This window comes from Triticum urartu, chromosome 4A (genome assembly GCF_056163025.1).
Source record: "Triticum urartu cultivar PI428250 chromosome 4A, HENAU_Tu73, whole genome shotgun sequence".
Lineage (NCBI taxonomy): Eukaryota > Viridiplantae > Streptophyta > Magnoliopsida > Poales > Poaceae > Triticum > Triticum urartu.
Window position 1 is genome coordinate 246792328 of NC_141876.1, and position 24649 is coordinate 246816976.

General features: G+C 54.5%; 2 protein-coding genes across 6 annotated transcripts; one reads left to right on the forward strand and one right to left on the reverse strand.

Annotated features, from left to right (window-relative positions):
• The first annotated feature begins 4195 nt into the window (after positions 1-4195).
• Positions 4196-23026, forward strand: LOC125551620 (acyl-CoA-binding domain-containing protein 5). Of its 5 annotated transcripts, XM_048714882.2 has the most exons (16): positions 4196-4337; positions 4742-4863; positions 17634-17712; positions 17799-17957; positions 18075-18152; positions 18246-18350; positions 19650-19716; positions 19780-19841; positions 19926-20065; positions 20288-20414; positions 20487-20601; positions 20785-20873; positions 21273-21356; positions 21572-22333; positions 22415-22474; positions 22620-23026. In XM_048714882.2, exons 2-16 carry the CDS (start codon positions 4817-4819, stop codon positions 22698-22700), a joined length of 2055 nt encoding a protein of 684 aa, XP_048570839.2. In that variant the 5' UTR covers positions 4196-4337; positions 4742-4816; the 3' UTR covers positions 22701-23026. The 5 variants fall into 5 exon arrangements, with proteins under 5 accessions (XP_048570839.2, XP_087374356.1, XP_087374353.1 ...); XM_087518230.1 differs by having other exon boundaries at positions 21572-22474; XM_087518227.1 differs by having other exon boundaries at positions 17799-18152; positions 21572-22474.
• LOC147975507 (putative B3 domain-containing protein Os03g0621600) lies at positions 15495-16043 on the reverse strand. The gene has a single exon (XM_087518231.1). The coding sequence runs from the start codon at positions 16023-16025 to the stop codon at positions 15495-15497; it is 531 nt and encodes a 176-aa protein (XP_087374357.1). The 5' UTR covers positions 16026-16043.
• Positions 23027-24649: the final 1623 nt, after the last annotated feature.

The following is a 24649-nucleotide window of genomic DNA, read 5'->3' on the forward strand; positions in this document are numbered from 1 at the left end:
GGCGGCGACCTGAGGAGGGAGGAGGAGCCGCGGCGGCGCCTTGGGAGGCTGGGCGGCGGCGGGTTAGGGTTCGATGGCGGCGGAAGCTAGGTTTTAGGAACTAGGTTTGATACCATATAAACGTGAAACGGTTTGAGGGAAGACGCCTCTCAAGGGGCGATCGGCTCATATATTTATAGCAGGATTATAAGAAACAAACTCTATACGTGTATATGTACAACCGTATGCAAACGGAATACGTGAGGTTACCTATACAAAGTTATAGAACTTTAACATTTTTTCCCATGAATCTTAGCATAAGTCTCACGAATATAGTAACAATCTCGTAAAAAATACTACTCTTTATTTTGACAAACGGATATATAGCTGGGAAATAAAGAGTCCCGACCCTCGTGTCGCCTCTCTCGGGCGACACGGGGGAACCCCACCGGCGCCGGCTACTTCCCACCCCCCTCTGCCCCAGCACCTCGCCGCTGCCTGAGGAACCCGCCGGCAAAGCCCGGTCAGGCTCCAGGGAGGGTGGTGGCGGGGCTTCTCTCAGGGTGGCCCACGGGCAGATCTGGCGTGCGAGCTCGGCGGGGTCCGGCGGGCGAGCGGGCGCGGCTCCGGTGATGGCTGGAGCGGATCCGTAGTCCGGGAGTAGGGGCGGCGCGGAGGTGGCCTCGCGGCGACCAGATGTGGCACAGACGGCGGGGGGCGGGTCCCACGGCGGCGGCTGCTCCTCCGGCGGCGCATCGGCTGGGCGGCGTGGCGAGTAGGCGCGACTACGGTGGCGGCCTCGCGACGTCCAGCGGTGGGTCGAGGCTAGGCGGCTGCGACTGCTCTATCTCGCTCGTGCGGCTCCGGCTTCCGGCGATTCAGATCTGGTGCGGCTCAGCTGTAGCCTTCCGGCGGCAGCTTTGGCTGTCCTCCGGCCCATCAAGGCAAGGCTTGGGGCGAGGTCGCAGTCTGGTCAGGCCCTCCCTTGCCTCCAGCTATGCGGTGTGGGCTCCATGCCGTCGGGCCTGGTCGGGCTCCTGCCGACGGTGATGACGATGACGTGGCGGCTCTTGGGCTCCGGGGCGCCGGCCCCGGGTTTGGTGGTGGCGGCTTCGGCCAGGAGGTGGTGCGAGTCTGGCCGCGATGGATCGTGGGATCCCGTGGCCAGAGTGAGGTTGGCCTCGGCAGGGGTGGTGGTTAGTGGGCGGCGGTCGGTGGTGGCAGGTGGTCGACACATCTCCGGGAGAAATCCTTGCTCCGGTCTTCACCGGAGCCGGCGACGGCGGCGCCCGCGGGTGCCGTGATCTTTCTTGGAAGCGTCGCCGTGGAGTTGCTCCTTCTCCCCACAGCTTGGGCTCCGGAGGGAAACCTCAGATTCGTTGGATCGGGCGATGGAGGCGTCTTCGCATCTTTCTCCTCCTTGGAGGCATCGTCTCGGAGCCGGCTACGACTGAGAGACTGGAGGACGATGGCATCTTCACCGTCGATGGTGGCATCTTCGTCGCGTGGTTTGCTGAGGCGGGGCGCTGGTGTCTGTTTGGCAACGATGACGGCGTCGAGAGGAGCTTGGGTCGCGGTGTGGTCTTGGTAGTCGGTTCTTCCCGGCGTGTTCGAGGTGCTCTTTTGGGCACGGTCGGCGCAAGTCCTGCATATTTCCCCTGTGTTGCTCGTCGTCAAAGTCGGAGCTGTCGGTTGCTTGCGTGTGTGGCCATCTGTTGGCATGTGCCGGCGTGACTTCTGTTCCATGTCGGTGGCCAGGTTGGCCGGTGGTGCCCATGTCATGTGGGTTGTGCTGTATCGGTTTTAGCCCGGTTTTCCGTCAATTAACCGGGCAATTCTCTTCTTCTTAATCAATGAAAATGGCAAATCTTTTGTCTCGTTTCAAAAAACAAACGGATATAAGAAAGACTAAATAGACGCTGTATGTGCTCCCTTTGTAGTGGATTCCATGTAAAATTTGGTCCACGGGAGCCAGACTCAGGGTCAGGGGCAGTGATTGACTGATGCAGGCTTTCTCTCATGCATGTCTCACAGCACAGCACAACACAGCGCAACAACGGCAGCGCACAGGTGAGGCCAATGGCTGTGAGCCTGTGGTACCACTGTGGTAATTAACCAGGCACCATGTGTCCTTGTCTCGAGGGAAATCATGTGAAAAACAGATTGCAATGTTGGTTTACCACCGAATTAAAAGCTACTCCTACTACATCTTTCCTTGCACTATCACCGTCTTTCTTTCTCTACAAGAAAGTGTTGACTCGACGCAGACGAGGCACACCTGAAGTCAATAGACACAAAAATCTGAAGAAGAAGAAGAGAAAAGAATCGGAGGGGCGCCGATCAAACTTGCCTAACTTTAGATGTGACAATCTTTGACAAAGTTATTCACAAACCAAACAGCCCCTAAGGGCATCTCCAGCCGCGCCTCAGGAAGGCCTCCCCAGGCGTTTTTTTGCGCCGGTGCCGAAAAATCGGCCCAGTCGCGCCCTCAGGAGCCCGATTTTCGCCGGCCTGGGCCGAAAACAGCGCCAGTGGATCCAGACCGAACCCGGCGCTGGGGGGCGCCCGGGGGTGCCGGGGCGAACTGTTTTGACGCGAAACAGCCGCGGGCCCGCCGCGTCAGGGACACGGCTCTCTTCTCGCCCCTTCGTCGTCCTCATCGTCTCGTTTCCCACGGCGAATCAATGCCAAAACTGCCGCGCTGCCGCGCCGGTCAGCCTGCGCCATTGATGCCTCACGGGCGGCACGGTGAAGACCGGATGACGCGCGTCCCTCGCCCTCCCTCACCCGCCACGCGTACACACGGCGGCTCGCGCACGGGCGGCGCCTCGGCCTATATAAGACGCGCCCCAGCGCACTTGGCGACTCACACTCTCTCGCCGTCATCGTTCCTCCATCTCCTCTCTCTCGCCGTCTCCAGTTCATCACACCCATGGCCGAGCGCTTCCCAGGCGATGGCGCGGCGGCGAACGGCTTCGGCCGCCGCCATCTTCACGAGGACGAGGCTCGCCTCCTTTTCGAGACCGAGTACCCGGTCCCGCGGGACATGCGGGTGCCCGGGGCGTGGAGGATCAGCGCCGGCGGCGTGCGGGTGCCCCCGGTACCCACCGGCGCGGCGCGGCGTGCGGAGATCGCACGCATCCACTCGTCCCTGCCGCATGCGGCGAGGGAGGGGCCACGGCACGCCCCGACAGCCCGCTCTGGGAGCCTTATTTCCGCCGCCGTCACGCCGAGCAGCTCAAGGCCACCAACGGCGTCGTGCCCTTTGGTAGGCTCAACGCCGCCGGCCGGCGTCGGTGGTGGGGCGTGCCCGGGCGCACGTTGGAGACCGTCCTCGAGTACATCGAGGGCGGCAACACGCCGCGCCTCGAGTACCCCGCTCCCCCGTCCTTCTCACGCCGTCGGGGAAGCTCCTGGACCCCGAGGCGCATGGAGACCGGGGAGGCCTCCTCCTCGTCCGGCGGCTCCCCCTACCTCCACCTCCGCCCCGTCAAGCCGGAGCCCCAGGGCACGCCTGTCAGCGCGCGCACCCGCCGCTCCGGCGTCCGCATCGGCGACAACGCCTTCCCCACCGGCCGCTTCGTCCTCGTCGAGACCAAGCCGGAGCCCGGCCTCCCCGCGGAGTACGAGGAGATAGCCCGGCGTGGCTTCTCCGACGAGGACGCCCTGCGGTGGGTGCGGAACGACTACCTCCGCGACGAGATGGCCCGGCAGCGCCGGGCCCTGGAGGAGATCGCCGCCCGCAAGCGTGGGCGCGAGGATGAGCACGGCGTCGTGGTCCTCGACAGCGACGACCCTGGACCGTCCAATCCGCCGCGCCAACCGGGGGAGGGATGCAACAAGGACGGCGGAGGCGTCGGCGGGGGCGACGACGACAACGACGCGACGACGGCGGTGACTACACGCGGTTCTACAGCCTCCTCGGCATATAGAACCGCGTGGGCGGGCGGCGAGGCCCGCGATAGTTTTTTCTTTTTTTATAAAATATGTTTAAATTTGAACGAACTCAAACGTGTTTGCGTTGTGTTTATGCCGAATTTGAATATTTTAAAAATCCACGAAGGGTCACGACTGGGGGCATCACGCCCCCAGTGCACGATTTAGCGCCGGTGCGTCCCAGGGGACAATTTTTTGCCCCTCCTGAGGGGCCAACGGCTGGAGATGCCGTAAATAACACGTCTCCTGTAAAACTTTCCGCACAGGCACAGTTGCAAAGCAGGCAGGCAGGTCCCGCTCAGAGGCTTCCCCCCTCACCCATCCTCCCCCCCTCTCTCTCACTCTCGCTCCGAGCGAGAGGTCTGTGTCACTGGCCCTCCTTCCCTCCGGAGCTCTCTCCTCTTGCTCCGACCCAACAACAGGTAGGGGTTAACTTGTGTTTCTATCCGAATCCTCATTTCACTCTTCTTACTTGTGCACGTGCCTGCCTGCTTCTTGGCTCCGCCAATGCCCGATGTTGCTTCTTGTTCTTGAGAGCCTCATTTCCTGCCACAATACCTGAGATGCGCTGTTTGCATAAAGTATTTTCTCTTTTTCTCTCCCCTGTTTTTGCATTGGTACTCTATTGGTTGGTTTCTCTTTGCGCCCCCCCCCCCCCCCACCGCGCCCACCCACACCCACCCCTGAATTTCCTGTTCCAATGACAATATCTTTTTCAAAAAAGGAAAAAAGATTTGACTTCTTCCCGTATTTTTCACATGACGATGTTTTTCGTCCTCGTTAACTAATAGCCTACTCGGCTAACCCTAGCATTCCGAGTTTGCAGGTGAGAACAGTTTGCGCTAGTAGGGTTTCGCCCTTCCGTTTCTAAGGGAAACAGGTTGGAGATCAAGACGCCGGAATGCCCAAGATGTTCGGTTTCTCTCGTCGCCGGATGAAGCTGGGAAGGTCAAATTTTGGTTCCCTTCTATCAGGATCCGCTCATAAATCTAAGCTCCCCTATTCTTTACTGCCGGTTTTTTTTCTTCTTTCTCTCTTAATTAGTATTACTGGTTTCTTTTTCTTTTTTTAGGTAATAATGGGCTGGTTTCTTTACTGATATCTATAGATATCCTTTTAGGAGAGATCTTAGTTAGATTTGCTGATTCTATGGTCAGTCGCCTGAGCATTTAGACGATTTTCAGGAAGGAGAACTAATATATCCTTTTTGTGTGATTTTTTCCCCTAAAAAGGGGAGTACCCTGGCCTCTGCATCATACGATGCACACAGGACACGGCCTTTTAATAAATGTGAATCAAGTTCAAGTCACCGAGTACTTGACATACATTTTCGTGTGATCTTTGGTCAAGGGCGTGTTTGGTTGCCGTAGTCTACAGTAGCTGCATGGCATAGCCTTCTCAACTCAGCCTGGCCATGCAAATGCAGCCTCAAATGCACCATCTGCATGTTGTTTGATTGCCTGCATGCCCTCTTGCCTGCATGGGTTGAACCACACCGCCTGGTGTTTGGTTGCCTGCATGTTAGTGGACAAACCCAAGGCATGGTGTTTGGTTGTATGCAACGCCTAGTGTGTGGTAACCTCTTTGGCTAGTTGGTGAGGTTACCAGCACACTTCGGCACAACCATGTAGCACACATCATACCGAAAAAGACTTTCGCCCCGCTTTATAAATAAAGCAAACCGCCAGAGCACACATACACGGACTAGTTCAGCACACACACACCCAAGTCATACAACAAGAAGTACAAAGGTTCTGCTGAGGGCATAGCTCAACAAGCCCAAAAAACAAAAGAGAGAAAAGAGGCCGTAGCCGGAGAGCAAGCCAGGCGTCTAATCTGGCTCCGGGGGTGGCGGCGATAGGCGGACGGCCATCGAGCGCAGGTCGGCGATGAAGGCGGAGATGGCGTCCCGGTCCTGAGGGCGGCTAAGCGGCCGCCAGAGCTGCAAGTAACCAGACAGTTTGAAGAGAGCGTCAGTGGCCCGGTGAAGAGGGGTGCGCTGAATCACGAGCTTATTGCGGATCGTCCATAGGGTCCACGCGAGGGCCCCGATCTCAAGCCACCTAATGTGACGAGAGGGTGGGGGAGGTCAGGAGCTCGACGTAGAGGTCGGGGAAGTTGGTGTGGCACCAAACACCTTCCACTGCCTCTCGAAAGCAGCTCCACACGAATTGGGCAGACACGCAGGAGAAGTGATTCGAGTCTTCTGGGGTGCCACACAGCGGGCAGATGCCGGAGCCCGGGCCATTTCGTTTGCGTACCTCCACCCCAGATGGAAGCCGTCCGTGAATCCATTGCCACATGAATATCCGGATTTTCAGTGGTAGGCGGATGGACCACACCGCCACAAGGGGGGAGGGGCGGAGGAGGGGGCAATGGCCCGGTAGAGGGACTTGGTGAAGAATTGGCCCGAAGGCTCAAGACGCCACCGCACCTCATCCGGGCCAGCGTCCACTACTGGCTCGTGGAGAGCGACGCAATCAAGCAGCTCCTGCCAAGCGGCGGCTTCTGGAGGCCCAAATGGCCTCCGGAAAGCAAGGCGCCCTAGGTCAATAAGGGCCCTCTCAACTGAGATCAGGGGGACGACGACGATGAAGAGGTCGGGAAGCGAGCCGCGAAGGGGGAGTCTCCCGCCCAACGGTCAAACTAGAACAACGTCGCGGTGCCCGATCCGACACTGATGGAGGTTCCAATGCGGAGGACGGGGAGCAGTTGGATGACCGACTGCCAAAACTGGGAGCCCCCGGACCGTTTACAGAAGGCCAGGGGTTGTCCGCGCAGATACTTGTTCTGGATGATGTCTAACCAGAGGCCACCGTGCCCTTGCGAAATATGCCAGAGCCAACAGGAGAGGAGGGCAATATTCATGCGTTTAGAGCACATGATACCGAGGCCTCCTTGATCACGGGGCTTGCAGATGTCTGGCCAGCTAACCATATGGTACTTCTGTTTATTGTTATCGCCAGCCCAATAGAAGCGAGATCGGACTTTGGCGATCTCGTGGTGAAGAGTCTCATGAAGGCTATAGAAGCTCATGAGGAACAAGAGGAGGTTGGAAAGGGAGGAGTTGATGAGAATCGTCCGGGCCGCCTTCGACAGTCACCTACCCTGCCAAGGTTCGATGCGCGTTTGCAGCTTGGCCACCGTAGGGCGCAAGTCCGCAACGGTAAGACGAGAGTCACTAATAGGTGTCCCCAAGTAAGTCGTGGGGAAGGAGCCCAGGCGGCAGTTGAGGCGATTGGCGATGTCTAGGGCCTCTGCCGGGGAGTAACCCATTACCATCACATCACTCTTAAGGCCAGACATTTGTTGGAAGCAGAGGAGGAGGAACTTCAGGTTAGCGATGTCTGCATCCGAGCCTTCAACCATGATGATGGTGTCGTCGGCGTATTGGAGCATGGAAATCCCGGAGCCATCGGCCAGGTGAGGGGTGATCCCACGAATATGGCCCGCGGCCTTGGCCTTATCCAAGATAGCGGCAAGCGCGTCCACAACCATATTGAACAAGAATGGGGGGAACGGATCGCCTTGTCTAACCCCACAAAGGGTGGGGAAGTAAGGGCCAATCTCCCCATTGATGTTCACGGCCGTGTGACCACAGGAGACCATCTGCATCACTCTGGTGATCCACCGCTCGTCAAAGCCCTTCCGGAGCAAAACTTCCCGAAGGAAGGGCCAGCTAAAAGTGTCGTACGCCTTGTGGAAATCGATCTTCAGGAAGACCGCCTTGAGGTGTTTGGATCGGACCTCGTGCAGGACTTCGTGAAGGACTAGCACCCCATCCAAAATGTACCGGCCTTGAATGAAGGCGGATTGGTTGGGGTGGGTAATGAGATCGGCAAGAAGGGTTACCCTATTGGCGTACCCTTTTGCCAGAATGCGGAAGATCACATTAATCATCGTGATCGAACGAAACTGGCGGATGTCGGATGCCCCGGGAACCTTTGGGATGAGCGAAATGATCCCTTATTTGAGGCGCCTGAGGTCGATGGACCCAACATAGAACTCGTCAAAGATGGCCATGATCTCAGGTTTGATCACATTCCAGAATGTCTGGAAGAATTTCACCGGGAGGCCATCCGGGCCCGGGGCCGAGGTGGGATTCATGCCGCTAATGGCAGCCCAGACCCCGCCCTCGGAGAAAGGGACCGTAAAGGCCACGTTCTCCACGTCGGATACACGCTGGCGGCCGGACCAGCAGTCATGGGCCAGAGATAAGCCGCCCTGAGGGGCGGCGGAGAAGAGGGCCCTATAGAATCCATGGACATGAGCTCTAATATCACGGGGGACTGCAGCAGTGTGCCTCCATCCCAAAGGAGGGGGATGGTATTGCGTCTGCAGCGACCATTCGTTATGGCCTGAAGTAGGCCGTGTTCGCATCGCCTTTCAAGACCCATTTCTGGGCACCGCGCAAGCGCCAATATGCCTCCTCGTCGGTGTAGATGACAGCGAGCTAGTCTTCCAAGTCGTATCTGGAGAGCCACTCCTCAGGCGAGAGGCCAACCGCGTCTGCGCGCAGGTCCAGGGCCTGGATGGCGGACAACAGGGTCTTCTTGCGCTCGTGGAGGTCACGCCCCAGGTTGGTGCCCCACCCCTTCATAAACTGCCGGCCCCGCTTGGCACAGAATTGCCATGAATCAATGGCCGAGGGGGGACGGAGCTGAGGTTGGGCGCGAGCCTCGACCCAACGCGCGCCAACAGCCTCCACGAAACCAGTCTGGGACAGCCAGAAAGTCTCAAACCGGAACTGGGGGGGGGGGTTCGGGGTGCGCTCGTCGGCGGAGGAAAGGAGGAGGGGGACGTGGTCGGAGCCAATCCGAGTGATTGCCCGGAGGGAGGAGAGGGAGCAGCGGAGGTCCCATTCTGAGGAGACTAGGATCCGGTTCAGAACGGACTGGGTCGGAGAAGCCTGGCGGTTGGTCCAGGTAAACCTGGCACCCACCCTATCTATTTCACGGAGACCAAGGTTGGCAATGCAGTCATTAAACATTTGCATGCGGGCAAAGTTAACATGCGAGTTGCTCTTGTCCTCCGCGAATCTGAGGAGGTTAAAATCGCCCCCGACCACCACCGGAAGAGTAGCGGCCGTAACCTTCCGATGGAGCTCCTCGAGGAAGGAGGCAGACCGACTATGGTCAGCGGGGCCGTAGACGATAATAACCTCCCACTTGAAGTTGAGGGCCCGTTCGAAGAGTTCCATGCTAACAAAGAACTGGCCTCGGTCCATGCTCCCCACCTCGAAGGTGGCATCCTTAACACCTAACAGGATGCCACCAGAGTGGCCAGTGCTCCCACTAGAAGGGAGCCAATGGCACGCAAAGAGGTGGGAGCTAAGTCGATCAAGATCGGGGAGGGAGAATTCCGTGCGCATGGTTTCTTGAATGGCACAATGTCAATGTGCTCTTCTCGCATGTACTCAATGAGTTGGCGGCGGTGGCCATCATGGCTGAAACCGCGGATGTTCCAGAAAAGGACGCGCATTAAGAATCCATCGGGGGGCTGCTTGACCCCAGGACACAAGATGCGCTTTGAGCGCGGAGAGCTGCGGTCGGGAGAGAGTGCGTCCACGGAGGTCGGCGTCAGCCAACGGACGCAGGCCACCCAGCCGCCGGGGGGGTGCCGGGGTGGCATCTACCGTAGCCGGAGTCGGGACGAAAGGTGAGAGCAGAGCCGCCCGGGCTTCCGCTAGCCTACCGTCTAGGATCTCGCGGGCCCTAATGGCCTCGATCTGCACTAAGGGGGGAGCCACCTTGCCCTTGAAGGTGATCGCAGAGTCGGTCGCGACCTTCACAAGTTGACCAAGTGGGACCGACTCAAGAGCAGAGAACGAGCAAGAAGTGATGGATGGGGGGATTGCAGGTGTACCTGGCTCCAGGTTCCGGGCCGCAGCCCGGAGCTCCGCCTGCTCGTGGATGAGCAGAGTCGGGCTGCCATCGGGACGCGCGGCGTCAAGCCGAGCACTCCGGCGGGAGGCAGTCACCGGGAAGGAGACGGACCGGCCACGGCGAGAGGAGGGAGTGGATCCCCTCCTGGAGTAGGCCGCGGTCCGAGGCAGGGGTGGGGGGGCGACTGCCGGGGTGGTCACCACGGCCGACACCCCACCGAGGGCAAGGCAGAGGGAGCTCGGAGGCGGGGTAGGTGGAGACGCGGGCCTGACGATGACCACGACCTGCGGCGTCGGGGACGGAGTCCCAGCGGACCCAGGAGGGGGATCGGTCACCTCGGGGTCCGCCAGGGCCAGAGCGGCGAGAGGGAGTGCGAGGGGCAGGTCCCGGTTGCACCCACCCCCTCGCGCAGGGCAGGGGCCGCAGGCGTGGGCAGGTCAGGATGGGGCGGGTTGGACGCACCAGGAGGGGGATCAGATCCCTCCCGGTCTGACAGGCCCTGAGCGGCGCAGGGGGACGAGGGAGGAGGGTCCAGGTCGCACCCCCCACCTCAAGGAGGGTCGGATCCGCACGGCGGGGCGGGCTGGACGCAGAGGGGAGTGGCGTGGAGATGGAGCCATCCGGGGAGCGCAGAGACGAGGCGGGGAAGACCTGAAGGCTCAAGCCCGACACATCTCTACCATCGGAGGGGAGTGAGGGAGCCGTGAGCGAGAGGCCGGCCCTAGCGCCACCCCGGGAGGAAGTGGGGGGTGGCTCATGCTGGGGGCTGTCCTCGTACTCCTCATCGTCGTCCTCGGAGCCGGAGTGGTGGGCCATGGCGGGGGCCACGGTTGCTGCGATGACCCCCCAGGCCCCCACCGTCGGGGCCCCCCAGAAGGCAGTTGTCGGGGATGCGGGGGCGGCCGATGTGGTTGGGCGTCTCGGGAGAGATCTGGAGGTGGAAGCCCTGGTCGTTGAAGAACACTTGGATCGTGGCACGGAGCTTGGATGAGTCCAGGGGTTTAACCTTGACCCGCACCTCCTTGCGGAGAGAAAGCTCGTCCACCACGACCACCTTGCCTAGGATGCGGGACATGTTTCGAATAACCCTTCGGAGCGCGTGATGTCGGGGAGGCCGCCGATGAGGATCCATGTCGTGTCCAGGACAGCCACGGCAAGGGGATCCCGGACCGACATGAAGATGTCCACCACGAGCTTGTTGAGCGCGAGGGTGATGTCGCCGCTGCGGGTAGCCGTGACTGACCGCGTCGGGGAACACCACAGAGAACTGGTTACCCGACAGCAGGGTGACCTGCCAGTCCCAGGTGCAGTGGTAGAGATGGTTGAGCTCGGCCTCAATCATCTCCGAAGACGCCACCCCATCCTTTACGGAGACAATGGCAAGTAGCGAGGGGGTGGGCGGTGGGAGGTCCGGGACCTCGATGTGGAAGTAGCCGAGGCCCTTGATTCCATGCCCGTACATCATCAGCTCCTCCGAAACCGGGCGGTCGGGACAGAGAGCCGCGGGGTGGTCCGGGTCCGAGCACACAAAGCAGCACTGGGGGCGAGTGCAGGCCACCTGGGAGTGACCAGCAAGGCCGCAGTTTAAGCACTTGACGAGGTCGGCGGCGGGGTCATCCGGGAGGAGGGCGGTCGAGGCGGAAGCGGCCGGGTTGCATGGAGGAGCCGAGACCATGGCCTGACCGTTTCCCTGGCCAAGTCCCTGCTTCTTCTTGCGCTTAGGCCCGGCCGGCCCCGGCAGCGCCCGGGGGGATGCTAGGGACGGAGTGAGGGGGTTGGTGGCGACGTGCCTCGAAGGTGGCAGCAGGGGGGCGGTCGAGGGCCGTTGAGCGGGAGCGCCCGCCGCGGCCAGGCGAGCGGCCACCGTCCCGGCGTCGGGGAGGAGACGGGAAGCGGCAGCGCTGCGTTCTTCACTCGGGAGCGGGCTCGGGCGAGCGGGACCGGGAACGGTCCTGGCGATCAGCCCTGGCCGGAGAACGGCGCGGCGGGGAGCGGTGGCCGGAGCGAGGGGGCGAGCGACGGTCGGGACGGAGAGGGGAACGACGGGAGTCGCGGGATGAGAGTTGCCGGCGAAGGTCATCCTCATGGCGGGTGGCTTCGGGAGAGGGCCGGGGGGCAGTGCGGTGGTCTTCAGCCCGCCTCTTGGGGCGCGGGGTGTCGTCCCCCCACGTGCGCGGCATGGGTGCTGACAGGGAGGGCGCGAGGGGGCAGACGGGGGGAGTGGCGGCGGCGGGGAGCGAGTGAGGCGCGACCGCTAGGGTTCCTGACGAGGAAACAGAGGAGGAGTGCGGGGATGGGGGTCGAGGCAGCCCAGCAGGGAGCCAAATAGCCGGGCGAGCCGAGTGGGCCGGCTGTCGTGGAATTGTCACGGCAGATGTCCTAGATGCCAGGACTTAGTCGTGAGGCCAACGCATCTATGTGGTAGCTTGAGAGGGGTTGAGCGGAATCGAGAGACGCAACATAAGACAAGGATTTAGACAGCTTCGGGCCCCGGAAAACATCATCCGGTAATAACCCTACATGCTATTTGCGGCTAGATCTCATTATGCTCATGAGAGAGTCGTCGGTAAGCTGGCTCTTTGTGTCTAGCCCTAGAGATTGTTTCTTCTTGCTTGTCCCTCTTTGGGGAGCCCTGCCCCTCCTTATATATGTTGAAGGGGCGGCTTACATGTAGAGTCCTAGTAGGATTAGAACTAACTTATTCTCTATTACAAGTCGGATACAAGTACGGGTCTTGCTTCCTTGTAAAGGGAATACTCTTCATGCCTTCCGACTTAAGCCGGCCCACTAGAGTATAAGCCGGTCTGCTGGGCTTTGGGCCTTGTCGTCCGTCTGATCCGCCCGTCGGGTCTCCAGTGAGTCACAATGTCCAAGCGGGTTACATGTAAACCGCCATGTCCGGGCGGATCGCCAGTAAGTCGCCTAGCTCCAGCCGGGTCTCTGGTGAGTCACCAAGTCCCAGCCAGGTCATCCATCCAGCCGGGTCATACCGCGGGGTATATCCCCGACATTAGCCCCCAGTTTAATTTGGATTTATCCATGTTTAAACTGATCCTACAAAATAACTCAAGAACAATTTTGACAGGTTGTGCTCCGGGTTAAATATTCTTGTAAGTCGTCACCTGAAATCTTTAAGTCCTTGTCATTTCCTTGTTGATATAAATATGTCCATATCCCCATAGAAAATCTTCTTTAGCTGATATGCTTCAACTTTGTCAATGCAAATAATCCAGATACTTCTTTTTGAAAAATCCGGGTCAATAGGCCAGCTTTAGAATCAATTTGCTGACATTGGTTTTCTTGTAGAGAAATATAGTAAGAGATAATCCACTTGAGTCGGCCTTCAAAACGTCGGTTTAAAAAATATTGGTCTTCAAAGTTGAGATTACATCAAATATACAAGTCCCATGTCACTGCCAGCATGCAACATGACACTTGGGGGCTAATGCAAAGTCATTTTTGCTCACTTTATTGAAGACCTGACTCATCACATTGTAATGAACCGGCTCTTGGGGGCTACCAATTGCTCCTGTCAACAATTCAAGGTTGTGGCATTTATATTGAAGCAAGTCTTAAGCTGTTGCTATGCTACCTTCTTAAGTCTTGGGGGCTACAAGTGATAAGCATATAAGAGGTATATTTTCAAGCTGGATGTTAACTTATGACCCGGTGCCATCCTTAAACTGGCTGAAGATAAACCGACAATTTTTGGCAATGATAAACCGGCTTTGGCAATGATAAACCGGCTTTGGCGATGATAAACCGGCAAGCTCTACATCTTCAAACCGGCTGAAAACCAGATAAGTATTTCAAAGCCAATATTTTTAAGCATTGGGAGCTGATTCAAATAAATTATTCTTTGCAATATTTCTATGAGAAACCAATATCATCAAATTGATTATGAAGTTATCCTATTAACCCGGACTTTCCAGAAGAAGGAAATGATAAGGATCTAAGGATGAACAGGTGCCGGTTCAGAAAAACTTTTAATCCGGAGCACAACCTGTCAAATTTGTTTTTGTGTTTATTTTGCAGGATCAGTTTAACATGGATAAATCCAAATTAAACTGGGGGCTAATGTCGGGGATATACCCCGCGGTATGACCCGGCCGGAAGTATGACCCGGCCAGACCTCGCGATTCACTGGTGACCCACCCTGACTTGGCGGTTCAACAGATGACCCGCCCAGATTTCTCACTCACTGATGACCCGGCCGAGCTAGGTCATTCATTGGTAACCCGGCCGACGGGTTAGAGGAACGACAAGACCCGGAGGCCCAAAAGGCTCAAGGCCCAGAAGGCCGGTTCACGTTATGGTGGTCCGGTTTAAGATGAAAGGCATAAGGAGTTTATTTCTTACAAGAGTAGTTGGAGTCCTACTAGGACTCTACATGTAAACCGCCCCTTCAAACATATATATAAGGAGGGGCAGGGCACCCCTAGAAGGAGAAGTTTTTACAAGTCTAGATACACAGAGAAATCGATGACTCTCGAGATGAGAGATAGCGAAACACCGCCCTTGTAACCGAGATCATCATCATCAATATTAATCAAGCAGGATGTAGGCTTTTACCTCCACCGCGAGGGGCTGAACCTGGGTAAAATCTCGCGTCTCTCGCTCCCGCTCAACCCCTCTCAAGCTACCACATAGATGCGTTGGCCTCACGACTAAGTCCTGGCATCTAGGACATCTGCCGTGACAATTCCACGACACCGGCCCAGCAGCTGATCCGGGAGGGGGGCCCAAGACCGAGGGGGCGGCCCGCAGGGGGGGAGGCCCATGATGCGTTCGGCCCAGGGCACCACGGTCCAGCCAGCGAGGCAGGGAGGACGGGGCGAGGGTTTCCCCTGCCGCCGCCGTCCTCGCCGCGGCCGGCGCCGGGGCCACCAGGGGAGCGGGCCATGATCTTCGGGGAACGCGGATGGGAGACAGGCGCAGCGCGGAAGACCCGAATGTCGCGATGAAGGGTCTGAAGGGCGAGACGCGACGGATGGGCGGAGAACCCGCCGCATGGCGTGGGGGCGCTCGAGGCACGACGGCCGGGGAGGCAACCGTTGCAAGGTGCCAGGACGTGCACGCCAGCCCCTGGTCGGACTGCCCCGGGACACCCCACGCCGGAGCGCGGAGGCGGCGGCGAGCGGTCCTGGGTCCCAAGGCGGCGGCTTTCCTGGGCGTCAATAGCGAGGGCATCGCGGTAGAACGACGAGGGCGCAAGAAAGCATCACAACAACCGGCCCGGGGCGGGGGCGGGGGCGTGGAGACCACCCGGGGCACGACTGGCCGAGCCGGGGGGTCCCGACGCACAACCGGGTGGCCGGCCGCCACATCGGCCAACTCCGCCAAGTCCGCCCAACGGAACGCCGGGGACGGCGAGGAGGACGGAGAGGGGGAGGGGGGCAGCGGACGGGGAGGCCAGGGGTGCGAGAGCAGCGGAGGAGGCCGCCGGCGGCGGGAAGGGCGGCCGCGGGCGCCGGGTCGCCAGGGGCGTCGCGGGAGCTCATTTCAAACTCAGGTCCACGAAAATCCACCCCCTCAGCACACATCATAAGCAGAGCAGAGTATAAACAGAGGATCAACTACTTAACAACATATTTCAGATAAGTAGTACCACACTTCATAACAGTTCAAGCATAAACCATAAACATAAACAGATCAAAGCAGACTCGTAGTACTTAGGAAGGAGGTGCCCCGGCCCTAGTCCCTGGCGGCGAAGGCTTCGTCGTGCTTCCCGCACTTGTTGACGACCTCAATGCCATCGTCGTCGAAGATGATGACCTTGAGGGTGTCGGGAGTGAGGAGTTTGAACGTCACCATGTAGCCGATCTTGATATGATGAACGACTGTGTAGGTGGCCCAACCCTGATCCAGGGTCATCCTGCCGTTCATCAGCTTCACCGTCACCTTCCAGGAGCAGCCGGTATTGTTTCTAAGCTTGAACTCCGTCGGCACCGCGACGAAGTGCTTGGTGAAGTCCAGGGGCATGGGGATGCATTCAAGCTTCGGTGCAAGGATGACCTTGCAGAAGTGAGTTGGGCCATCCTCCTGATGGTAGTGGCCGTAGTTGTGGCGCTTGTTGCCGGGGGGCTCCTCCATGCCCTCGTCGTCGCCAACCTCAGGCGTCTTCGTGTCTTCCTCGGTGGTGGGCGGCAGCACAACCTCGTCGGGCATTGGATGAAGGGGCTGCTTGCCCTTGTTGTCAACGGCCGGGAGCACCTCCGTGCCCATCTCATTGCTCTCCTCGATCTGCACACAATTCATGGAGTCAGGCACAACACAGTGTTCATGGCTTATTGAAGAGCATGTAGTTAAAACGGCATGACTGTCACTCTTCTCCTCCTCTCCATCGCTCCTATATTTACTGACCCTGCCCAGCACTACTTACCCACCCCCTCTCTTCTCTCACTGTCAACCTTCCTCTCCATCGCCATGAGCTCTAGCTACAACTACAACGCCAACCCCTTCCCTTGGGGTATTGGCTGGAGGGCCTTCTTCCTCGGGTGGTCGGCTGGTGACCGCACCAAGTTCCAGAACACCATGGAGGTGTGCTCGAACTTCGGCTCCATGCCTGACATGCAGAAGGAATCTGATGCAGTGCTCATGAGGGCCACTGCACAAGAGCTGAAGACGCTGATTCCTGACCCAGCGAAGGGCGCGATGGCAGTTGACATCATTCGCTGGGCCATGAATCAGGCCGTCTCCGACGGCGCTAAACAGAGGAAGAAGTGGTGCAAGTACAAGACCTACTGGGCTCCTAATGACCGTCGTGCCACAGTGTACTGGGAGACGGCAATCGCGCCGCCGTCGGTCATCGGTGGGGAGCCTAAGGAGGAGGAAGAACCGGTGCAGATGCCAGCAAGGGCGCCGGAGCCAGGCCGTCGTACCTGGCAGATCGACCTCGACTCCGCCGAGGACGACGACGACGACCCGCCACCCCGCACGGCGATGAACAAGAAGATGAATGCCAACGGCTTGACCCGCCGCTTCGCACGCCCGTGACGGCCACCGCGGTGAGCCGGTGTCCGTTGTGTACCCCCAATCCCCCTTCTGCATCCGCATCTACCTCTATTCCGATCTTCCATGAACTAGTTTGAAGTACTATAAACTCGTATGAACTACCTCTACATTCTTATCTACCTCTATTCCCCATTCCCCTCCGCCGTGGATCGAATCTATCGCCGGATCGAACAGGAAAAAGTACCGCATGTCGAACAGAGAGAAATGCTTACCGCCATTGCCGCGGGCCAAGTGATGATCTGCTCGCCGGTGATGGAATCTGGTGGTCTTCTTGCTCTGCTCCGATCCGCCGCCGCCGGTGAGAGTTGGGAGAGTGGGGGAGAGTGGGAAAAGGGAGCGGTGAGGGGTGGTGAGGCTAATAACTGCCGGCGCTTCGGGAAGCAATGCGGCTTCTCGAGTGTGGCCGCGCGCGTGCAGCCGCCGCCACCCACGTGCACCACTCGGGCCTGGCCCTGGAGAAACTGCCGATTCGAGCGTTCCCAGGCAACCAGGCCCAGGAGTGCTTTAAGTTTCGTGCCATGCGGGCCGAACAGTAAAAGCAGGCGTTCCGCACGAGCCAGGCCGGGCCTCATGCACGCAACCAAACACGCCCCAAGTGATTTTAGTTTCTGTGAGCTATAGACATCTGGGTTCGTTCTTGTAACCTAGCCTTGCTTGACCATCTTAGCCTTCCTCTTCATTTATAAGATTCCTGTTTCTCAGGAGAGAAGGTCGAAATGTGACGAAACAGAACCATTTACTCCCCAGCCCCATTTTCCTAATTTGATGCTTCTTTGTACTCTTAGCTCTCACATTTTCCATGGTCTTGTGATTTTACAGGTTGAAGGGTCATCTGCATGATCCTTTCCATGGCCCCCGGAGTCCTGCCCATCCCACCAAGCGGTCCAGTCACCTCACTGTGAGTGTGAGCTATTCTTGTTCACTTACTTCACTTGTTTCTGACTCACCTGTATTTCTATTGTGTTTAAATGGTTATTTGTTCAGGGAGAAGAACCAGTGGCTACGTCGGTGAGTGGCCGTCCTGACGACCTTGCTTGGCGTTGCTCCTCTGATACTTTTGACCTCAATGGCCGTGCATTTGAAAACTCAGAGAACTGGGCAGTATTGTCAACGGACGGGGATAAACCGAGTCCTCGTTTTGATGTAATTAACCATCTTATTGATGTTTTGAAGTGTATAGGAAGTTGTGATGTTTTCATCATTATCGGTTTCTATACGGAAGCCTCTATAACACATTCATCTGGTTACCATTTCAAACAGCATGCAGCAGCCATGGTAGGGAGCAAAATGATTGTCTTCGGTGGAGATTCCGGTAATCATTTGCTGGATGATACAAAGGTATTGATGTTGTTTTTCTAGACGAGCCTATCTGTCATGGCCTTATGTCAGTTTTGAGCTAACTTCGTGATATCATCTTTATATACACTTCAGATATTAAGCTTAGACAAGCTTACATGGGATTCTGTGGCTTCTAAAGTTCGTGTATCACCAGGTGGACGTTGTGCGCAGTTTCGACCATGCAAAGGACATTGCCTGGTATACTTCTTGGAGCTCATTGTTCTTTTACTACTCTGGTCTTTTTCTTCAATTTCTCATATGATATCCTTAGACTAGTAGTGCATTTCAGGGTTGTCAGTTGGTGCATGCTTGGGTTATAAGTCCCTTATCTTTATTAAGTTTACTGGAAGTTATACTCTGGTGAATAATAAACCATGGAATGATTTGTAAAAAAATGTAGGTAAAGAATGGTGATTTTTGAGAAAATAAAGAATGATAATTGTTGAAGTTCAAGAATCAACTTTCGAGTAGGGGTATCCTTAGCAATGTGGTTAAATATTAGTAGGCGGGGGTGGGTACGGCGGACTTTTCAAAGTGACACAACGATGTTTTTTAAATAGGTTCAGTCGCCTCGTGGGAGGGCGACCTACGTCCTATGGAAGGGTCGTCGAGAGTGGTGCCTGACGCATGGAACACTTAGTGTGGCCCGACTAATCCGGGCCTTTGAAGGTCCCTTGGACTCCGAATCTCGACCTTCCTAACTCTCCTGAGAGAGCTACTGGGAGAGCGACCCTCCTTTTGAGTTTATTCATGTGGGAGTAAGTGATTTACATGCCCATGGGGGGCCTTATATAGCCTAGGGGTCCTTGACAAAGGATACCCTTGAAGTGAGGAGTTAGGAGCGTAGAACTATGGAATTTTCCGTTCTTTGGCCCATGTACCTCTAGTTGGGCTAGGAGGTGGGTTGTGGCAAGGGAGAAGCCCTACACTATTCGTGGGCTTCCTTGCTTGGGCTTCTTCCTTTGACTTGTTGATCACGAAGCCTTGCTTGGACTTATTCTTTGTTCCTTTGCCTTCAACTTTGACTCATTCTTTTATGTGGTCTTCTTCCTTTGACTTGTTGACCATGAAGCTTGGCTTGGACTTTCGTTGACTAGGGTGTCTTGCTTGAACCCATGGGGGATAGTTTGGACTATTGTTGACTGCTTTGACTGGTGTTGACTGTCCTTGACTTTTGTTGACTACCTATGTGGCGGGCCATGTAGGATAAGGGTGGGACCTCAAGTAGAGCCGAAGTAATTACTACAACAATGATTAGCACTTCTCGTTTCTCATTTTGTCTTCAGTTGCAACTCTGCAGCCCTTAATACCACATTGCATGCATATAATGCCTGCTTGCCCAATTGGTAGCATTTAGGGGTTAACACTACACCTCTAGGTGAAATGCGTACAAAAGCCCAAAATGAGGTGCTACACATGCATGCCCAGAGTTCCAGAGGTGGGCTGCGCTTTGAGTGAATTTTGTTACATTCGTCATGGTTTTCTTTTGAATCTTAGGTTCCATGGGACAAGACTGTCATTCTTGTCGGAGGGAAAACCGAGCCATCTTCTGACCGGATATCAGGTTTGACTTAATGTTAAACTTTCAGCAGAAATAATTTGGACTTCATCATTTATTTTACCGCAGTATGGACATTCAATACGGAAACCGAGATCTGGTCGCATATGGAAGCGAAGGGCGACATTCCGGTACATATTCGAACATTGATTTATACAATGCTCAAATGTTCATTGCAAAATGAGAGAAGTTTTTTCCTCAATTGATAATTTCAGGTGGCTCGAAGTGGTCATACAGTGACTAGAGCAGGCCCTGTTTTAATTCTTTTTGGGGGCGAGGATACCAAAGGGAAGAAACTACATGACCTTCATATGTTTGATCTGAAGTCCTTAACATGGCTTCCTTTGAACTATAAGTGAGTCATTCTTCTCTAAAACTAAGAAGTGTTATGTCTATAAACAAATGAAACAAAAAAGAAGCCAAGTAAGAATGTTTTTTCAGTTACACTTGGTTTGTCCATAGTTATTTGCAGAACCAATACATACAATTTAATTAACACTCAATGCATAGAACCTTCTTGATGCTTCTCTTGATTTGATGTGCTATTTTCTGCTACTAAGCCAAGTTCATGTTTTAGAGGTGCTGGACCTTCTCCAAGATCCAATCATGTTGCTGCACTTTACGATGATAGAATTCTTTTGATTTTTGGAGGCCAATCAAAATCCAAGACCTTGAATGATGTCCACGCTCTAGATTTTGAAACAGTATGTTCGATCAGGTTTCTGCAAAAAAAAATCTTGTTGATCTCCTACTGAAAGAATCATTCTTCTTGTTAGATGGTATGGTCAAGAATGAGAACACATGGTCATCATCCATCACCTCGGGCAGGTTGCTGTGGAGCTCTCTGTGGGACGAAATGGTATATAGCAGGGGGTGGAAGCAAGAAAAGGCGTAAGTTTGTAATGTGATGCTCTCATTCATAAATTGTATATAATATGCCATATGAGTGCCATATGAGTGGTTCAGTTTCATTTCTAACCCTTAACCAGAAGTGTGTTCATTTCTTAAAAGAGTTGCTTCATTTGAACCATGGATTCTGGTCATTTTCTAACAAGTCTTCTCGGTCTCTATCAGGTCATCCTGAAACTTGGGTCTTTGATGTCCTAGAATCCAAGTGGTCTGTTTGTGTAGTACCTCCTAGTTCCTCCATCACTACCAAGAAAGTAAGTGCAAGTCATCCTTGATGGATTCCAAGTGATCTTGGAAGGCATGTATTGTATCATATTCAACCTTCCTAAAATGTACAGAATGCAAAGTTTAGTATTGTATAAAGTTGTATTCTCCTATGTAATCCTATTGTACCATATTTTTTTCGAAATGGAGGCAATTTTTTTTGCCTCATCCATTAATTAAGGAGTTAGACAAGGTTTTAACTAGAAAACTAGAGTCGAATACGCCCCCCTTACTAGAAAAATAAAGATCATCGTAGTTGTTTCCTATGTAATCCATGCTGAAGTAGAGCAGAAACAACACTCTCCAAAAGCAAATCCTATTCAAATCCCTGTTATTCCAGTGATGCCATTTTTCTAGTTGCTGAACAATTGAAGATACAACTCGTGCAGGGTTTCAGCATGGTTCCTTTGTACTACAGGGATAAGATTGTTCTTGTTTCATTTGGAGGAAACAAAAAGGAGCCATCTGATAAGGTAAAAAACTAACCTTTTTAAGTAAGAGAATAGCCGGTTTTAGCATCAGGAGTTTTGGACTTCAATTTCTTGTTCTTTCGTTGCAAGGGGATTTTCTGATATTTGCTTCAAAATGTAGTTCTGTTTTTTTATTTCATATTTTGCTTAGAAAACACTTGAACTGTTTCTTGATCAAGCTACTATTCCTGAATTCAGATTATTTTGTGTTTTCAAAGGTCGAAGTACTAGTGGTGCTGCAAAATGAACATTGTTTCAGTTGGCGGTCTGCCCCTGATGCAGAACCCTTAATGTATGAGGACTCTTCTCCTAGCTCAAAGGAACTCGCGGATCACCTCAACAACTGCGATCCTTTGTACTCTAACTCTGTAGCAAGGCATAGTCTCGCGACAACAGTGGAAAGCTCATCTGGGAGGAAATCACTCCCTGATTCACTCCTACATAACTCGAAGGTGGGCGGCTCATCACTCCGCAGGCAGTTCCGTCAGGAGGAGGAATGCAGCCTGGCCCAAAAACTGCAGAAGCCAATCGACGATGACAAGTACAAGGATGTTGGCGATTGTTCTGAGCTACCATCCTTCGCAAACCAAAAGCAGCGGAGTGACACATATCATTCTCCAGATGCGGATGCTAAAACGAAGAGGGTGGGCAGAAGTTCGTCTGACATTAACCATCAACATGATACAAAAATCGCAAACTTGGTCAGGAGAAACATGGCGCTGGAAGAGAAACTTTCAGCTGCAATGGCGAGCAAAGACGAAGCAGAAAAGAACTTATCTCTGGTCATTGACACGAAGGAAGAGCTAGAGAAGAGGCTAGCTGAGAGAGACAGGGAGGTTGTGGCGCTGAAGGAGAAAGTGGGAGGATTAGAACAGGCACACGAAGATTTGAACAACGCCTCAAACACTGTCCATGCTGATAACTTGCGGCTCGAGCGTGAAGTGGCGTTCTTGAAGGCAGTCATGGATGAAACTCAGAAGGCAAAAAAAATAAAAATCCCTGTGATCTCTCATTGTACCAGTGTTTATGCAGTTGCACTGACTATTTTACCCCCTAAACAGGAGTTTTACTCGACCCGCGGAGTTCTAGCAGGAGAGCGCGCGAGGGCATTCCAGCTCCAGGTATAATGGCAGCGTTGAATGATCAGGTTCTTTCCTGATTGGTAGATACAGAGGGACTGCCAATAGCAGTTTCCATTTTTTCATGATTTGCCATGCTGATATCCAGTTTTACTTACATTTGCATCTGTGATATTTGCTTTGCCAGGTTGAAGTGTTTCATCTGAAGCAAAGGCTGCAATCAATGGATGGACGGTCACCTACACAAAGAAAACCTCAGAATCTCTAGGTTCCAGAGGTCAAATCTCAAATGTGGATAATGATGCGAATACCTTGCATCCTGATGTAAACTAATTGTTACCATGCCTATTTTTGCGTCAAAACATCAGGGGCGTGTTTGGTTGGTTACCATGCTTCGCCACACCTGGGTTGTGTGAATTCACATCTTTTGTGGCGACCAAACTGGGCAAGCACGGTAATGAACCGAACATGCCCCAGGTATGCATATGTTCTGATCCATCGTAGGGAGGATTGTGTGCTAGATACTAAGGTTGTGAGATGTGGATTGATTTGCAACTGTCTGATCTAGTAATGTGCATATCCTTGTTTTTGAAACTTCTCTTGAGAGAGCGTGAAACTCTCTCTTTTCAGTTTAAACTAGTAATTTGCCCGTGTGTTCGATGGCAAAAATAACATGTTTATGACCTATGTAGTGCAAATTTGTGGCGACCTGGTCCCGGATAAGGAACATGAATCTCTCTATTTTCTGTTCTAGTCCCTGGATCAATAGCTGTCGTGCACAATTCATGATCAAATACCAAGATACATCACATGTCATAATATTGCATTGCAGTCATAGTATTACATCATAGATTCAGTCTCTTTAGAATAGATACCAATCTAGCTCAAGGCTAGCTTATACAATCATGCAACGGAATTACAATATTATCTTGTGGCATTCATTTCACAGCTAAAACTTGAGTATAGCATCATAACCCTACTTTGTGTCTCTCCTTCGATGCGGACAATCCTGCAACATGATATGTTACAGCATCAAGATACCTTACAGCCATAAGGGTCAATACATCCAATGGCAAGTTTCACTTGAATGAAATATAAGCAAAATCTAAATTATGTTCTTGGGACAAGTGGTGGCTGGTTTCATTTGCAGAAAGCAATAATAGTTGTATCCTATCTAAGGTGGACCTACTTTTCACATAGGACTCCTGACACGGGGTAAAGCAGTAATAGCATTAATGTTGTGTGCTATCTAAGGTGGATCTAAAGCGGTAATAGTTGGTTGGTGCAGCTAGCTTGGTTCGGGGACGTCGGGGGCGACGGGCGGCGGAAATCTTCAGGTGAAGACACTCTCGTCGATTCCAAGCGCTCCTCGCATGCAGCTAGGTCAGGCATGCACGCGTGGACCCGAGAAACACAAGAGACAAAGTGGGGCGCTCGGGTTCGTGCTCACCTTCCCGACGTCGAGCTCGCGGCGACGACGAGGCTCGACCCTCAACGGATTCGAGCTCTGGGGGAAGTGTTGAATTTGGAGGCGCGAAGGGTGTCTGGCGGGGTGCCTCTGGATGTGGTGAAGGCGTTAGTGGGGGTGGCTTACAGAAATTTGGCTGGCGGCGGCTCTGGCAGAAGGCGTACGAGGTGGGTTCACGAAGGCGCAGCCCAACGGCGAGGGACGACATAAGTTGGGGCAAAAATCCAGATGAGCTCATGGGGTTCTTATAGGACATGGTCTCGAGCTCGGGTCGTGTGGGGAGTGGCCGAACGTGCGATGGTGGGCGCGGTAAATGCAGGATGGGAAACGTTTGAAAACGGCGCGCCGGCCAAGCCGGTCACGCGTCACACGGTCAAAGTGCCTGCACGCAGACTCCCTCCTATTATTCTCCTTCCTTCTTTTCTCTTCTTCCTCCCTCGCTTCTTCTCTGCTTCTTTTCTCAAGCCCCCGTCATGGTCTACCATTGCTGTCTCAGGGCGCCGCGACCACGGGAATTAGCCGATCCAGCCGCCCTCGGCCAGATCTGCATGAATCCGTGCCACCCGAGCTCTACTTGCCTTGCCGGAGTTACAACTGACCACGCCATAGCTGCAAACGTTGAAGCTTTTTCCATACCCGCTTGTAGCTCTCGTCAACGCTTGTTGCAGCTTTCGCTGTCGCCCCGTAGCTCTCACCAACGCTCGTTTTTTGAAAGTTTCATAGCGGAAGCTTTTTTCCACACCGATTGA